Source organism: Oncorhynchus mykiss, chromosome 17 (assembly GCF_013265735.2).
Source record: "Oncorhynchus mykiss isolate Arlee chromosome 17, USDA_OmykA_1.1, whole genome shotgun sequence".
NCBI lineage: Eukaryota > Metazoa > Chordata > Actinopteri > Salmoniformes > Salmonidae > Oncorhynchus > Oncorhynchus mykiss.
The window spans coordinates 73,041,519-73,058,883 of record NC_048581.1 but is presented as its reverse complement, the minus strand read 5'-3'; the positions used below and the strand labels follow the sequence as shown (position 1 = coordinate 73,058,883).

Genomic DNA, 17,365 nt, shown 5'->3' with positions numbered 1-17,365 from the left:
TTTCTTTCCTTCTTAATGCATTTCAGCCAATCAGTTGTGTTGTGACATGGTAGGGGTGGTATACAGAAGATAGCCCTATTTGGTAAAGGATCCAAGTCCATATTATGGCAGGAACAGCTCAAATAAGCAAAGAGAAATGACAGTCCATCATTACTTAAAGACATGAAGGTCAGTCAATCCAGAAAATGTCAAGGATTTTTTAAGTTTCTTTGGGCTCCCAAGAGGCGCAGTGGTCTAAGGCACTACATCTCAGTGCTAGAGGTGTCACTACATACACTGGTTCGATTTCAGGCTGTATCACAACCAGCTGTGATTGGGAGTCCCATCACGGCTCACAATTGGCCCAGCGTCGTCCGGGTAAGGGTTTGGACGGGGTAGGTCGTCATTGTAAATAATTATTTGTTCTTAACTGACTTGACTGGATAAATAAACAAATCATTTAAAAGCTGCACAAACCGTCAAGCGCTGTGATGAAACTGGCTTATATGAGGACCGCCACAGGAAAGGAAGACCCAGAGTTACCTCTGCTGCAGAAGATAAGAGTTACCATTAGAGTTACCAGCCTCCGGAATTGGCAATTAACTGCACCTCACAGAGTTCAAGTAACAGACACATCTCAACATCAACTGTTCAGAGGAGACTGCGTGAAACAGGCCTTCATGGTCGAATTGCTGAAAAGAAACCACTACTAAAGGACACCAATAATAAGAAGAGACTTGCTTTGGCCAAGAAACACGAGCAATGGACATTAGACCGGTGGAAATCTGCCCTTTGGTTTGATGAGTCCAAATTTGAGATTTTGTTTACAACCGCCAAGTCTTTGTGAGACACAGAGTAGGTCAACGGATGATCTCTGCATGTGTGATTCCCACCTTGAAGCATGGAGGAGGTGGCGTGATGGTGTGGGGGTGCTTTGCCGGTGACAATATCTGCAATGTTTTTTTTAAACATTTATTTCAAGGTACCAGCATTGCTACCACAGCATTCTGCAGCGATACACCATCCCATCTGGTTTGCGCTTAGTGGGACTATAGTTTGTTTTTAAACAGGACAATGACCCAACACACCTACAGGCTATGTAAGGGCTATTTGACCAAGAGGAGAGGGATGGAGTGCTGCATCAGATGACCTGGCCTTCACAATCACCCAACCTCAACCCAATTGAGATGGGTTTGGATGAGTTGGACTGCAGAGTGAAGGAAAAGCAGCCAGCAAGTGCTCAGCATATGTGGAAACTCCTTCAAGACTGTTGGTAATGCATTCCTCATGAAACTGGTTGAGAGAATACCAAGAGTGTGCAAAATTGTCATCAAGGCAACTTCGAAGAATCTAAAATATATGTTGATTTGTTTAACACTTTTTTGGTTACTAAAATCATTCCATATGTGTTATTTCATAGTTTGGATGTCTTACCAATTATTGTACAATGTAGAAAATAGTAAAAATAAAGACAACCCCTTGAATGAATAGGTTTGTCCAAACCTTTGACTGGTGCTGCATATATACAGTGCCTTGCGAAAGTATTCGGCCCCCTTGAACTTTGCGACCTTTTTGCCACATTTCAGGCTTCAAACATAAAGATATAAAACTGTATTTTTTTGTGAAGAATCAACAACAAGTGGGACACAATCATGAAGTGGAACGACATTTATTGGATATTTCAAACTTTTTTAACAAATCAAAAACTGAAGAATTGGGTGTGCAAAATTATTCAGCCCCCTTAAGTTAATACTTTGTAGCGCCACCTTTTGCTGCGATTACAGCTGTAAGTCGCTTGGGGTATGTCTCTATCAGTTTTGCACATCGAGAGACTGAATTTTTTTCCCATTTCTCCTTGCAAAACAGCTCGAGCTCAGTGAGGTTGGATGGAGAGCATTTGTGAACAGCAGTTTTCAGTTCTTTCCACAGATTCTCGATTGGATTCAGGTCTGGACTTTGACTTGGACATTCTAACACCTGGATATGTTTATTTTTGAACCATTCCATTGTAGATTTTGCTTTATGTTTTGGATCATTGTCTTGTTGGAAGACAAATCTCCATCCCAGTCTCAGGTCTTTTGCAGACTCCATCAGGTTTTCTTTCAGAATGGTCCTGTATTTGGCTCCATCCATCTTCCCATCAATTTTAACCATCTTCCCTGTCCCTGCTGAAGAAAAGCAGGCCCAAACCATGATGCTGCCACCACCATGTTTGACAGTGGGGATGGTGTGTTCAGGGTGATGAGCTGTGTTGCTTTTACGCCAAACATAACGTTTTGCATTGTTGCCAAAAAGTTCAATTTTGGTTTCATCTGACCAGAGCACCTTCTTCCACATGTTTGGTGTGTCTCCCAGGTGGCTTGTGGCAAACTTTAAACGACACTTTTTATGGATATCTTTAAGAAATGGCTTTCTTCTTGCCACTCTTCCATAAAGGCCAGATTTGTGCAATATACGACTGATTGTTGTCCTACGGACAGAGTCTCCTACCTCAGCTGTAGATCTCTGCAGTTCATCCAGAGTGATCATGGGCCTCTTGGCTGCTTCTCTGATCAGTCTTCTCCTTGTATGAGCTGAAAGTTTAGAGGGACGGCCAGGTCTTGGTAGATTTGCAGTGGTCTGATACTCCTTCCATTTCAATATTATCGCTTGCACAGTGCTCCTTGGGATGTTTAAAGCTTGGGAAATATTTTTGTATCCAAATCCGGCTTTAAACTTCTTCAACAGTATCTCGGACCTGCCTGGTGTGTTCCTTGTTCTTCATGATGCTCTCTGCGCTTTTAACTGACCTCTGGGACTATCACAGTGCAGGTGCATTTATACGGAGACTTGATTACACACAGGTGGATTGTATTTATCATCATTAGTCATTTAGGTCAACATTGGATCATTCAGAGATCCTCACTGAACTTCTGAAGAGAGTTTGCTGCACTGAAAGTAAAGGGGCTGAATAATTTTGTACGCCCAATTTTTCAGTTTTTGATTTGTTAAAAAAGTTTGAAATATCCAATAAATGTCGTTCCACTTCATGATTGTGTCCCACTTGTTGTTGATTCTTCACAAAAAAATACAGTTTTATATCTTTATGTTTGAAGCCTGAAATGTGGCAAAAGGTCGCAAAGTTCAAGGCGGCCGAATACTTTCGCAAGGCACTGTAACTACACGGGAACATCTAAACTAGAGAATTATTAAAAATATTAAGGTGAAGCACATTGAGAAATGGTTGGAGCGTAAATAAATAAATGTCAAAACATAAAATCAAATTTTATAATAAGAGCCTACTGGTTTTCATAGAGCTTGCGATTTCCTCATCTGATAAACCTCTACCACAACTTTCTGTCTCTAAGCGGTAGTATTAATTTCCAATATTTTGGGTGAATGAGATTTGATTGAGCTGCACTACTGACACTTCCTCGTACGAAATCTTGGCTACATCAGGATGAAAATCAGAAGCAAGTTATTTATATATTTTCCATATACAGTGATTACCATTGTGACCAATGGAATGGGTGGAGTAAAAGGCAAGCAACATTCCGTATTATTCAGAGCCCCATGAAATGACACCATACTGTCGAAGTCAGGAAGTTTACATACACCTTAGCCAAATACATTTAAACTCAGTTTTTCACAATTCCTGACATTTAATCAGAGTACAAACTCCCTCTTAGGTCAGTTAGGATCACCACTTTATTTTAATAATGTGAAATGTCAGAATAATAGTACAGAGAATTATTTATTTCAGCTTTTATTTCTTTCATCATATTCCCAGTTGGTCAGAAGTTTACATACACTCAATTAGTATTATGTAGCATTGCCTTTAAATTGTTTAACTTCGGTCAAAGATTTCAGGGAGCCTTCCACAAGCTTCCCACAATAAGTTGGGTAGATTTTGACCCGTTCCTCCTGACAGAGCTGGTGTAACTGAGTCAGGTTTGTAGGCCTCCTTGCTCGCACACGCTTTTTCAGTTCTGCCCACAAATTGTCTATAGGATTGAGGTCAGGGCTTTGTGACGGCCACTCCAATAACTTGACTTTGTTGTCCTTAAGCCATTTTGCCACAACTTTGGAAGTATGCTTGGGGTCATTGTCCATTTGGAAGACCCATTTGCGACCAAGCTTTAACTTCCTGACTGATGTCTTGAGATGTTGCTTCAATATATCCACCCAATTTTCCTCCCTCATGATGCAATCTATTTTGTGAAGTGCACCAGTCCCTCCTGCAGCAAAGCATCCCCACAACATGATGCTGTCACCCCTGTGCTTCACGGTTGGGATGGTGTGCTTCACGGTTGGGATGGTGTGCTTCATGGTTGGGATGGTGTTCTTCGGCTTGCAAGCATCCCCCTTTTTCCTCCAAACATAACGATGGTCATTATGGCCAAACAGTTCTATTTTATCAGACGAGGACATTTCTCCAAAAAGTACAATCTTTGTCCCCATGTGCAGTTGCAAACCGTAGTCTGGCTTTTTTATGGCGGTTTTGGAGCAGTGGCTTCTTCCTTGCTGAGCGGCCTTTCAGGTTATGTTGATATAGGACTGGTTTTACTGTGGATATAGATACTTTTGTACCCGTTTCCTCCAGCATCTTCACAAGGTCCTTTGCTGTATCCGCAAAATACCAATCTCAACATCAACAGTGAATAGGCGACTCCGGGATGCTGGCCTTCTAGGCAAAGAAATATCCATCTCAGACTGGCCAATATATATATTTTTTTTTTCTTAAGGCAAAATAACACAGATACTGGACAGAGGAACTCTGCCTTAGAAGGCCAGCAACCCGGCGTTGCCTCTTCACTGTTGACGTTGAGACTGGTGTTTTGCGGTTACTACTTAATGAAGCTGCCAATTGAGACTTGTGAGGCGTCTGTTTCTCAAACTAGACACTAATGTACTTGTCCTCTTGCTCAGTTGCGCACCAGGGCCTCCCACTCCTTTTTCTATTCTGGATAGAGCCAGTTTGCGCTGTTCTGTGAAGGGAGTAGTACGCGTTGTACTAGATCTTCAGTTTCTTGGCAATTTCTCGCATGGAATACCCTTCATTTCTCAGAACAAGAATGGACTGACGAGTTTCAGAAGAAAGTCTTTGTTTCTGGCCATTTTGAGCCTGTAATCAAACCCACAAATGCTGATGCTCCAGATACTCAATTAATCTAAAGGAGGCCAGTTTTATTGCTTCTTTAACGGCTGTACTAACATAATTGAAAAAGTGTTTTCTAATGATCATTTAGCCTTTTAAAATGATCAACTTGGATTAGCTAACACAACATGCCATTGGAACACAGGAGTGGTGGTTGCTGATAATGTGCCTCTGTACACCTATGTAGATATTCCATTAAAAATCAGCGGTTTCCAGCTACAATAGTCATTTGCTGGGGTGGCAGGGTAGCCTAGGGGTTAGAGTGTTGGACTAGTAACTGAAAGGTTTCAAGTTCAAATCTGTCGTTCTGCCCCTGAACAGGCAGTTAACCCACTGTTCCTAGGCTGTCATTGAAAATAAGATTTTGTTCTGACTTGCCTCATTAAATAAATAAAACATTACAATGTCAACACTGTATATTTAATGTTATTTTAATGGGCAAAAAAGTTTTTCTTTCATTAACAAGGACATTTTTAAGTGACCACAATCTTTTGAACGGTAGTGTATATTTCGTATCCAGTGATTCACATTGGGGACATTTATTTGACATTGGAACATGTTTTAAAACCCACGTTGACGCTTTTTACGTAGGGGACTTTTATTTAGAATAATTTTGAAATTCCGTGACCCGGTAGTACTTTTTTAGTGTTGCTGACAAGACACTGATAGCCGGGTGGTTATTAAACGTCTGCACAGTAGCTAATTGTTGGACAAAAACCGTCGTTACTTGTAAAACAAGTAGAGGAATGATAGATATTACCACCGGCAGTCATGTCGTACTGCAAGCAAGAGGGTAAGGTTAATGGCGCACATCCACACATTTTCATTCATTTCGCTCGTGCAATGTCATTGACTGGCCTAGCATGTTGGCTAGCTGCTAGTAGCATGTCAGTGTTGCTTATTCCGGCGTTATTGGTGCACTAATTCCATGTAGATTGATCGTTATAGGTTCAACGAGGTCTATAACTAGGGCAATCAGATTATGTCAGTATTAATCCAATTTGTAGAGGTAGCTAGATAGCTATCTGGCTCGTTCTACTAATAGCCTAACGAGGCTTGAGGACTTTCTTTCAGAGCTGTCAAAGAGCAGGTCATGTCAGGTGACAGTTCAGTTTGTTTTATATTAGGACCCTGTTGACTTAACACTGTGTGCAGAACTCTGTTGAAAAACAGCTGTTGAATTGTTAACTTAACAGCTATTATGGCCAACATTAATAGTCTACAGCGTGCAATGATCCAATAGATAAATGCACTGTTGTTTTTGGGGGGTCGGTCAGACAATATACACAATATTAACCATTACATTTTATGGACTCCCACTTTGATTTAAAACCAGCCTGGAAACCGGGGAGGGAAGTGCATTTAGTTGCCATCTGTCATGCTGACCTCACCTATGTTTTCTCCTTGCCAGGTAAAGATCGCATTATTTTTGTTACCAAGGAAGACCATGAAGCGCCCAGCAACGCTGAGCTCATTGCAGATGACCCCAATGACCCCTACGAAGATCAGGGTCAGTGGGCTGTAGATTCTCTGAATTCATGTTGGGGATGTGGAAGGATTATGAAACACTCATCAGTAGTGTAGTCATTACAAAGATACCAAAGAGGTGTATACTGAAGAATGATGAAGGGTCGCAATTACAACCATGTCAGTACATTATTATATCCCTATTCCTCTAGGCCTGATCCTGCCCAGTGGGGAGATCAACTGGAACTGTCCATGCCTGGGAGGGATGGCTAGCGGGCCCTGTGGGACACAGTTCAAGGAGGCCTTCTCCTGCTTCCACTACAGCAATGAAGAGGTGAAGGGTTCAGAGTGTATCGACAACTTCCGTGCTATGCAGGAGTGTATGCAGAAGTACCCCGAGCTCTACCCCCAGGAGGACGAGAATGAGGGAGCTGACGCTGCTGCCCCTCCCCTCGTTGATTCTACTGCCCCTGTGCCCACCGAGGACTCTTCCCCAGCCTCAGTACCCTCTAGTAACTCTACCCCGTCCCCACCAACACCTGAATCTGCCCCGTCATCCGACAAAACACCACCAACAGACAGCCAGGCTGCCAGCTAAAATCACCCAGCACCCCCCAGTCTCTCTCTTAAACCACTGCTGAGCACAGGCCACTTTCATGGGAGATCAGCTGTGTGTTCACTGGTGCCTCAGACTTTATCTCTTGGTTCAACGTTCATCACAAAGGATAATGACTTTAAAGGGGAGCTAGTACTGCAGAGGAGTTCTATCTCTTCCAGGGAATATCAGTTCATTCTGTGAGAGGAGGAGGCTTTATTGTAGTGGTTGTTTGAGCTCCTGAGGTTCCTACAGTGCCAAGTTTGTAAGGGAGGGGGGGGGGGGGGGTCGTTTTCTGCAGGGGACTTTAGTTAAGACTCGCAACCAACACATTTTTCTGCTTATCAAGCTTCAAATCAGATGTGTTGTGCCATTCTACGTTAATGCTACAATGGAGGTGTGTAACCTTCTGTCAATGTTACTGTTACTGCTAGTTTGTAATTACTTGACTTCATGTTTGTGCTTGACAGATCATAGTAAGCAATTGAGCTAGTATTAAAGCTTGATTACTCTTGTTCTCAGTTGCTGGTCAAAGATCATGTGACATGTCTGTTTTTCCCACTTAAGTTTTGTCAAAAGGCCTGAACGTCGCTGGTGGCAGGAAGTTTTTCCACCAACCTGTATTTTTCAGTTAAATCTGAGTTTTAGCACAGCCTACATTGCCTCACTATTATATAATAGATTTTTCCATCAAATGACCACCCTAAGAAAGTGGAAATCCATTGTGTCTATGCAATAATTTCCTCTAAGGAGAGAATGAAACACTGCGAGACAACGGGTTTTGTTATGAGGTGCATAATGGAGATTTAATGCATACATTTACACAAATCACAATGACATCAATACTTGATTTATGTGAAAATCTGAGATGCAGTGAGTGTGTAAATCTCAGGAATCGGGTCTTTTGAGATTCTATTAGTAGTGTATGTGGACACCTCGTAAAACATCTTCCAAAATCATGGGCAAAGATGTTCAATAGGGTTGAGGTCAGGGCTCTGTGCAGGCCAGTCAAGTTTTTCCACACCAAGCTAAACAAACCATTTCTGCATGGAACTCGCTTTGTAGGGCGGCAGGTAGCCTAGTGGTTAGAGCGTTGGACTAGTAACTGAAAGGTTTCAATATCAAATCCCTGAGCTGACAAGGTAAAAATATGTCGTTCTGCCCCTGAACAAGGCACTTAACCCACTGTTCCTAGGCCGTCATTGAACATAATAATTTGTTCTTAACTGACTTGCCTAGTTAAATAAAGGTAAAAGAAAACAAAATAGTGCATGGGGGCATTGTCATGCTGAAACAGGAAAGGGCTTCCCCAAACTGTTGCCACAATGTTGGAAACACAGAATTGTCCAGAATGTCATTACGTAGTGTCGCGTTAAGATTTCCCTTCACTGGAACTAAGGGGCCTAGCCTGAACTGTGAAAAACAGTTGGTGCTATGCATTGGGGCAGGTAGCGATCTCCTGGCACCTGCCAAACCCAGATTTGTCTGTCGGACTGCCAAAAGGTGTAGTGTGATTATCACTACAGAGAATGAGTTTCCACTGCTCCTAGTGTCCAATGGCGGCGAGCTATACACCACTCAAGGATGGATTACTTGGCGGTCCCGTTCTGTGAGCTTGTGTGGCCTACCACTTCACGGCTGAGCCGCCGTTGCTCCTAGATGTTTCCACTTCACAATAACAACACTTACAGTTGACCGGGACAGCTCTAGCAGGGTAGAAACTTGACGAGCTGACTTGTTGGAAAGATGGCATCCTATGAAGGTGCCACATTGGAAGTCACTAAGCTCTTCAGTAAGGCCATTCTAATTCAAATATTTGTCTATGGAGACTACATGGCTGTGTGCTCAATTTTATACACCTGTCAGCAAAGGGTATGACTGAAATAGCCTAATTTGCTAATTTGAATGGGTGTACGCATACACTATACACAAAAGTATGTCTTTTCTAGTTAGAGGGTTCTGAAAGGCCAAATGTGTTTGGTGCTGGCTGCTTTTATCAACAACTCCTGTTCTTATGAAGAAAGGCTGGTGAGTGTATATATATACAGTAGCATCTAGACAGGTGCTAGGCAATCATTGTACAAAAACTATTTAGTCAATGTTGAAATTGTGCAAAGCTTGAGTATCCATCCACAGGCGCTTCCTTCACCTGCTTTTAAAACATAATTTAAACCTTAATGGACTGCTACTCCTATTTAACCTCTCCTGATTAAAGTTAATACTGAACCATGTCTAATTTCCTCTTTCACACCTTTCTAATCTTATGTTTAAATCCTTCAAACACAAATGAAGCTACCTATTCATATATACGACTGGCCCATGATGCTTTGAAAGTGATTCTTCCTCAGGGATCCTGAGTTTATTCTTTGGTAAAACTGCACCACACACACAGCCTTGGATTAAGATATTAGCTACATTTTCGTAACACTTAAGTTTCTCAGGTTTATCTTTTGATGTACTTTGTAGGCCCTATTTGTTGCTGGAAAAGGCGATGGCGATGTGTAGACTTAGATTACCACCAGACCTGCACCCTGCGATTGCACTACGCTGAAGAGAGACATGGAGAAGAACAATAGAAAAGAAAATGGAGTGTGGCCTGACCTGGGAAACTCCCCACCAAGAAGGCTGCAGACTAGAGCAGTGCACTCTCTTGTGTGCCTCAATATTTAAGTAAGTAGGTGTATTTTTAGCATTTTAATTGGAACACTAAATGATTGGAATTGGATACTGATAAATATATAGTACACTAAAAGCAGAGACTGGAATGTAATATATTGTTATAGAACCTAGTAGGCATTTTGATGTTATCATTAAAGGCATGGCTTTTGACATACACAAAGTCTGTAAAGCTTGTATACCAGGGTTTGTTGTGTCTGATAGTTAACACTGGCTTGCAGAAAATAATGGCTCAAATATGACTACCCAAACATTCATTGGATTCCAGAAGGATGCTTTTTTTTAAATGTTTGTGTGTGGTATTTCCCCCAAGTTTAATCATCTTCACAAGAATGGCTCAAAAGATTCCAGTCAGTCCTCTTTGCATCATATGGCAGGGTTGTAGTCTTTTAGGGGGAAGATTTTCCATAGCCGTCATTGGTCAAGACACTCGGTCAAGCCTTTTCCACTGACTTTCAGTCCCTTTCCTGAATTATCTATTGAACCAGTCATACAACCCTCAATTTCCTTTCAAATTGCTCTGTTAATGGTTTGGAGAGGGTGTTCTGGGCAGCCCTGCCTTAGGCCCTCCGATATGTGGGTCCCCAGTTGAGGGGTCCAGGGAACCACCACACTCTGCATGGTGACCAGCAGCCGCTCTGTCTCTACCTCCTCTGGACCCGCCAGTAGGTACTCCACACCTAGAAGAAGAGGGAGAGGAGAGGGTTCAGCCTCCATCCTGTTTAGAAGAACATATATCAGAGTGAACAGAGTAGCTACCAACCTTGTGGAAAAATAAGGATGATATTTAGAACATTACTGAATATAGTCGCACAATATTCTGTTCAGTGATGTATAAATTGGGCTACCTGGATTAAGGATGGGGCAGGTGCACCCCCGGCTAGTCCAGGAGAGGGGGTAGATACTGTGGGTGCCCTGGGAGAGAGGCACCTGTCCTGAACGCAGGACCTTGCGAACTTTGACCTGTACCTCTGCGTGGCTCCCCTTGTCATGAGCTGACAACACACTGGCTTTGATCACTGCCACAGACACACATGGAGACATACATCACTGAAAGGGTGAAGGGTACATTTAAAAGAATGTAGGATGTGTACAGTATGTGAGAACCTTGGGAAATATTTTACCATAGGCATATTTGGTCTTGCAGAGATCTGAGACACTCCTCAACTTTCTCTCCTTACAACTGCATTTCCCTGGAAGGAGCCATAGACAGTGTCAGCAGCACAATATGTTTACTCAAACCTATGAAGGCAAGCAATAAGTAGTGGGTGGTGCATGACTCTAATGCTGGTGTGAAATATTATTCACCTGTGTAGTGCAGGGCAGAGACTGCCAGTTGCTTTGACCACACTGGCTCACCCTCAGTGGTCAAGGCATGGTCCATGGCAAGAATCTTGCCTCCCATAGGTATATTTAAAACCTGGTTATTTGCATAGCTGATGAAGTGACAATGAGAATACAGAGGTAAGATGTTATTGCGGAGTGAAACTGGAAATAGGAAAGAAAGTCACATATGAAGTGTTAGATTTAATAGTGAGAAATGGGCTTAGGGTTTACCTGTCCAGGCAGAGCCCAGTGTGGGGGTCACAGTTTTGGGGACAAGCACAGGGGTTGCACCCCTCTCCCCCAAAGCCCCAGTATCCAGGGAGGCAATGGTTGCAGCCTGTTCCCCCCACACCAGGTCTGCAATGGCACTGTCCACTCCTGGGGTGGCACCATCGGCCCTCCTCCCCAGAGATGGCTGGTAATGAGCCCAGTGGGTCACACCAACAACCTGTTAGCGAAAGAGCGAAACAGAGACACACAGACTTAGCAAGAACACACACACCCTCTCCCTTGTTTCCTCTCGCTCTATCCCCACGTTGTTACAAATCCATACCACTAGAGGGAGATAATGTTTTAATATACACATGTTTTCAGTTTCAAGTAGAGTTCTTTAACTTTGACTTGTCTGTAGGTTATCCTGACTTACGTGTGCAGATGTGGGGGGAGTTGAGGGGCATGGCTGGTTGGCGGTGGTAACCGTGGCGACAGCGCTGGCACCTGCGCCCAGCTGTATTGTGTTGGCAGTCGTCACAGACACCCCCACTGGTGCCCTCCAAGGACAGCCACGCCCTCTTGGAGAAATGACAGCTCTCTGCATGGCCGTGACACTCACACTCTGGAGCACAGGGAGACAACGACGGGACAGGGGAGAGGATGGAGCGGTTAGTAAGGAGGAAAAACATGATTTAATGACACCCAACAGTAGGGTTGCCAACACTCCCAGTTTAGCTTGGAGTCTTGACCTCCCTGCATGTTCTACAACTTTTACAGGAGATTTTTGTTCATGTTTGAATTAAACTAATAACTGAAATGTAAACAATGTTGAAGTATTTCTATAATCTCTCAACATGAGCTTGATTTGAGCTGGCAACCCAACAGGGCCTGATCCCTTTCAGTAGGGCACTCACTATGACACGGGTGTGGCTCCCCACTGCTGCCATTGGCTGGCTTCCAGGACTGGTCATTGTAGAGTGGGCCACACCTTTCACAGTGTTCTCCTGCTGTGTGGTGAGTGCACACACACCTGCCAGCCACCTGCAATAAACATCAGGTCTATTGGCCCCATGTGACAAATACAATTAGATTTGAAACATCCACAATAAAAGGACAAGCATAGCTACTTAAGGGTTTTTAAAGCACACAGATACACACAGGCTGAGCAGACCACACTCACCATGTCCTTCAGTGTGTCCTGTCCACCTCTGTGGGGTAAGCAGTGTTCTGCATGGCCATGACAGAGACAGGTCCCCCGAGCCAGGAGAGTGTAAATGGCAAATGGAGCTGAGGCAGGGGCCTCTGAGCTGGGCTGGGGGGAAGGGAGAAGGGGAAGATTCAGGTCCGCAGGAGGTTTGAAGAGTCTGATGGAGGAAGAAGAGGTGGAAGGCGCAACAGATAATGGGCAGGTCTGAGCCTTGAGAAGTCTGAGGCGGAGGTTGGTGAGGGTCAGCTGGGAAAGGCCCTCTGGACTGTAGGGGTCAACTAATCCACCAGGACCCAGAGTCCGAAATATCACCTGTGAGAAACATAAGGGTCTACTGTCTATATACTGTATGTCTACTGTGCTTCTAGAACTCTGCTTTTGTCTTACCCCACAAAGTGCATGAGACACTCTGTCCTCTTACCTCTCCCCTGCTGCACGGCTTGGCACTGGAGTACCGGGACGTACACCGCGAGCCATGCTGACTGGTGTCATCAGGAAGACCAAACGCCAGACTGCAGTTCTGTGCAAACAGCTTGAGTGTTTCCCACGTCCGGCCGAAGTCCTGCGAGCGCTCCATGGCCATGGCAGCGGGCCTGGGTGAGTGGAACAGCAGCACCACATGGGTCAGACAGAAACGGGTCTCCAGGTCCAGACGGACCTCCTCCACTTGGTCAGTGCCCACGCCCGAGCCCCACCAGGTGTCTGGGTGCAGGAAGGGATCATCCACCATGTGGGCAGGAGGGTGGAGATGATCTGGACAGGTGTGGAGGGGAGTGGGGCATGGGGAGTGGTGGGACCCATTCCCACAGCAGCCTGAGAGGGTGGTGAGGGTCCTACCACTGGCCAGGTTGCCCATGGGAGGACTGCAGGCATGGTCTACACACCTGGAGGCTGAATATGGGGTGGATGAAGATAGTTAATGCAGAAGAAATATAAAATAAGCTCTCTCATAACTGCATATTGGCTACTTTCCCATGGGAGGGTGTCAATGCACTCAGAGCGTCCAGCAGGAAAGGGAGCATTGTGAGCATGCACGTGTATCTCAGGTTGCATCTTCCAAGGTAACCCAATAATATCAGAGTAAATCGGGCGATAGGCTACTGAGAGTTATCAAGAACGAGTTTCGATCTTTTCCAGTCATAACTGTGAAGATAAGGCAGATAACGGAACCGCAGCTGGTGGCACTGTGTGCCCAATTCATCCCACAATGGAATTTGTTATGATAAATTCCTATAATCCACTGCGTCGTTACAATAGCGCCAAAAAGGCGAAGCCAAAAGAAGCAGTAATATTATGGCCAAAAATCTAACCTAAATCTAACCATCATATCAAATTAATTGATGGCCACTCACCTGTCCCGCTGTGCATGAACGCTACAATTAAAGCGCAGTTAATCGCCAACATCTCAAATCGAAGGCGACCTTCAAATCGTTTCATAGGTTTTTGACAATCCAACTGGATGGATTATTAGCAATCCAATGACAAGAAAACTCCCCACAGTCAAATAGTCTTATTATTCTTGGCAGCAGTGCAGATGCGCCTTAGCATCACATGCGTTTGTTTATTCCAAAGATAACCGCATTCCAATGCGAACCGCACAATTTCGCATAGCCTACATCCCAATCTATCGCTTGAAGTCCAATAGAGCCGCAGTTTGATTCAGCTATACGCTTTGTCTGACATCTTTAATAATGACGACAGGGAAATGATTGTTTTCCCATTCAGAGCATCAGCATTAACAATTAAAATTAGTCAATGAAGTGTGTCCCGTTCGCGGCTGGTCCATGTCTCTCAACGATAGAGTCAGACGATGCCCTGTCCCGACTACTGAGCTATTACCAAATATCTGACGAAAATAGCCCCAGGGCACTCAATTTTTAGGTCCGGCCTTGATAGCACATTGTCACACGGTGGATACTAGCCCATAAGGTTTCCCAAACTTGCTCCTGCCCCCCCCTGGGTGGTTTTTTTGGGTTTTTTTTTTGCCCTAGCACTACACAGTTGATTCAAATCATCAAAGCTTGATAATGAGTTGGTTATTGGAATCAGCTCTAGCTGACTAAACTCAACTCCATGAGTTATGATGAAGTTGCTTGGAGACTAGTGAGGGCGGATTGGAGCTCCGACATCGCATTAAAATAGTTTTTATCAAAAACTACAGATTTCAACACCCAAAGAATAGCCCTCATTAATGCTGGCAACTAATAGCTGACATTTACACAGATCGATTTCATGTGTAAATGAGGGATATTCTTTTGGTGCTGAAATCCGTCGTTTTTATAAAAATATATATTTTGATGTAATGTTGGAGCTCCAGTCCATCCACAATAGTCACTGCTCAACTCCATCGTAAATCGTGGAGGTGAGTTTAGTTGGCTAGAACTTCTCTGGACTGTATGCATGGTTGAATACACAGGCTACTCAATCCACTTCACCACATGCCTGTCTGTTTTAGTCGATTGGCCTCAGAATCCCTTCTATAGGCCTAATACAAGATGCTCGATATTAAACACTTGGCCTCCAAAGTGTTGGTATACCACAGTGCTTCTACAAAATTCCCTGTGTCAACCATAAGGTCTATGTCAGGAAATTAACAGTCCATGTTGAACTTGTTGATGCATTCCTAACCCCTGGCAATATGGCACACAGACCCAGTAGATGGAATAAACACCATGTCTCTTTAGTATTATGGCTCAGTGTAAATTAGATTTTATTTGCATAAATTACTTTAATAAGATGCAAATGTACAGACCATACTGATGGCATTTCCAGGCAGTGAACAGAAATTGGAACCAATTTTGTTTATTTATTTTTATCTAATCATTATTTAACCAGGTAGGCTAGTTGAGAACAAGTTCTCATTTACAACTGCGATCTGGCCAAGATAAAGCAAAGCAGTGTGACACAAACAACAACACAGAGTTACACATGGAATAAACAAACACACAGTCAATAATACAATAGAGAAAGTCTATATACAGTGTGTGCAAATGAGGTAGGATAAGGAGGGTGAAGTAGGCCATAATGGTGAAATTATTACAATATGGCAAATTAAACACTGGGGTGATAGATGTGCAGAAGATGAGTGTGCAAGTAGCGGTACTGGGGTGCAAAGGAGAAAAATAAATAACAATATGGTGATGAGGTAGTTGGATGGGCTATGCACAGGTGCAGTGATCTGTGAGCTGCTCTGACAACTGGTGCTTAAAGCTAGTGAGTGAGATATGAGTCTCCAGCTTCAGTGATTTTTGCAGTTCGTTCCAGTCATTGGCAGCAGAGAACTGGAAGGAAAGGCGGCCGAATGAGGAATTGGCTTTGGGGGTGACCAGTGAAATATACCTGCTGGAGTGCGTGCTACTATGGTGACCAGTGAGCTGAGATAAGGCGGGGCTTTACCTAGCAACGACTTATAGATGACCTGGAGCCAGTGGGTTTGTTAGGGATGGACATTTCAGGGTTTTTGGTCTTCCTAAGCCAGGATTCAGACACGGCTAGGACATCCGGGTTGGCAGGGTGTGCTTGGGCAGTGAAAAAAACAAACTTAGGGAGGAGGCTTCTAATGTTAACATGCATAAAACCAAGGCTTTTACGGTTACAGAAGTCAACCAATGAGAGCGCCTGGGAATGGGAGTGGAGCTAGGCACTGCAGGGCCTGGATTAACCTCCACATCACCAGAGGAACAGAGGAGGAGTAGGATAAGGGTACGGCTAAAGGCTAAAAGAACTGGTCGTCTAGTACTTTCAGAAAAGAGAGTAAAAGGAGCAGATTTCTGGGCATGGTAGAATAGATTCAAGGCATAATGTACAGACAAGGGTATGGTAGGATGTGAATACAATGGGGGTAAACCTGTGCATAGAGTCACGATGAAAGAGATATTGTCTCTAGAAATATAATTTAAACCAGGTGATGTCACCGCATGTGTGGTAGGTGGAACTAAAGTGTTAACTAAGGCATATTTAGCAGGGCTAGAGGCTCTACAGTGAAATAAGGCAATAATTACTAACCAAAACAGCAAAGGACAAGGCATATTGACGTTAAGGAGAGGCATGCGTAGCCGAGTGATCATAGGAGTCCGGTGAGTGGCTTCAGGCAGCTAGCAGGCCGGGACTAGCAAGCTAGCAGAAGGGCCTTTGAGGGACGTTGCGATGGAAGAAAGTCTGTTGTGGCCCCCTCGTGCTGTTACGTCAGCAGACGGATCAGCAGAGCTCCGTGTGGTAACCAGGCCAATTGGCAAAATAGGTATAGTGGCCAAAGAATTTGTCCGATGGGCCTCTTAAACTAACAGTCCGACGTCGCGACAGTCCCCTTGAATGCCCACCCGCTAGCCTGCTAGCCGCGGCTGGATAGCTGTCTAGAGCACATCGGACTGTTAGTTTAAGAGGCACATCGGACAAATTGTTTTTTTTTATTTGACTTAATGTAATATATGTTGTTCTTGTCTATAACTGTTCTGTAGTTTGTCATGTAGCTGTATGTTTTTTGTGGATCCCAGGAAGAGTAGTTGCTGCTTCACTTTTTCTTTATCAATCAATCACATGTATTCATAAGGCCCTCTTTACATCTGCAGATGTCACAAAATACTATACAGAAACCCAGCCAAAAACACTAAACAGCAAGCAATGCAGTAGTAGAAGCACGTGGCTAGGAAAAACTCCCTAGAAAGGCAGGAATCTAGGATGAAACATAGAGAGGAACCACGCTCTGAGGGTTGGCCAGTCCTCTTCTGGTTGAGCCGGATATGAGTACATGGCCATTAAAGGCCAG

At 44.0% G+C, this 17,365-nt stretch overlaps 2 protein-coding genes across 4 annotated transcripts; one reads left to right on the top strand and one right to left on the bottom strand.

The window, feature by feature from the left end:
* The first annotated feature begins 5,739 nt into the window (after window positions 1–5,739).
* Window positions 5,740–7,699, top strand: chchd4a (coiled-coil-helix-coiled-coil-helix domain containing 4a). The gene is made up of 3 exons (XM_021569663.2): window positions 5,740–5,909; window positions 6,528–6,626; window positions 6,796–7,699. Exons 1-3 carry the CDS (start codon window positions 5,888–5,890, stop codon window positions 7,179–7,181), a joined length of 507 nt encoding a protein of 168 aa, XP_021425338.1. The 5' UTR covers window positions 5,740–5,887; the 3' UTR covers window positions 7,182–7,699.
* A 1,226-nt stretch (window positions 7,700–8,925) lies between these two features.
* LOC110494525 (netrin-4) lies at window positions 8,926–14,538 on the bottom strand. 3 transcript variants are annotated; one of them, XM_021569660.2, is made up of 10 exons: window positions 13,953–14,538; window positions 13,022–13,491; window positions 12,574–12,912; window positions 12,308–12,434; window positions 11,827–12,015; window positions 11,412–11,628; window positions 11,163–11,290; window positions 10,979–11,047; window positions 10,703–10,873; window positions 8,926–10,534 (listed from the first exon to the last, which is right to left on the bottom strand). In XM_021569660.2, the coding sequence occupies exons 1-10, from the start codon at window positions 14,035–14,037 to the stop codon at window positions 10,365–10,367; spliced, it is 1,965 nt and encodes a 654-aa protein (XP_021425335.2). In that variant the 5' UTR covers window positions 14,038–14,538; the 3' UTR covers window positions 8,926–10,364. The 3 variants fall into 3 exon arrangements, with proteins under 3 accessions (XP_021425335.2, XP_021425337.2, XP_021425336.2); XM_021569662.2 differs by having other exon boundaries at window positions 12,574–12,705; XM_021569661.2 differs by having other exon boundaries at window positions 10,393–10,572.
* Window positions 14,539–17,365: the final 2,827 nt, after the last annotated feature.

Bases quoted from the DNA above. Each gene is read 5' to 3' on its own strand.
- chchd4a (XM_021569663.2), top strand. From the start codon at position 5,888: ATGTCGTACTGCAAGCAAGAGG. The intron at 5,910-6,527 runs GTAAGGTTAATG...TCTCCTTGCCAG, and splicing joins GTCGTACTGCAAGCAAGAGG to GTAAAGATCGCATTATTTTT. The intron at 6,627-6,795 runs GTCAGTGGGCTG...CTATTCCTCTAG, and splicing joins TGACCCCTACGAAGATCAGG to GCCTGATCCTGCCCAGTGGG.
- LOC110494525 (XM_021569660.2), bottom strand. From the start codon at position 14,037: ATGAAACGATTTGAAGGTCGCCTTCGATTTGAGATGTTGGCGATTAAC. The intron at 11,291-11,411 runs GTAAACCCTAAG...TCACTTCATCAG, and splicing joins ACTGGGCTCTGCCTGGACAG to CTATGCAAATAACCAGGTTT. The intron at 10,874-10,978 runs GTAAAATATTTC...TGTCTGTGGCAG, and splicing joins CAAGACCAAATATGCCTATG to TGATCAAAGCCAGTGTGTTG.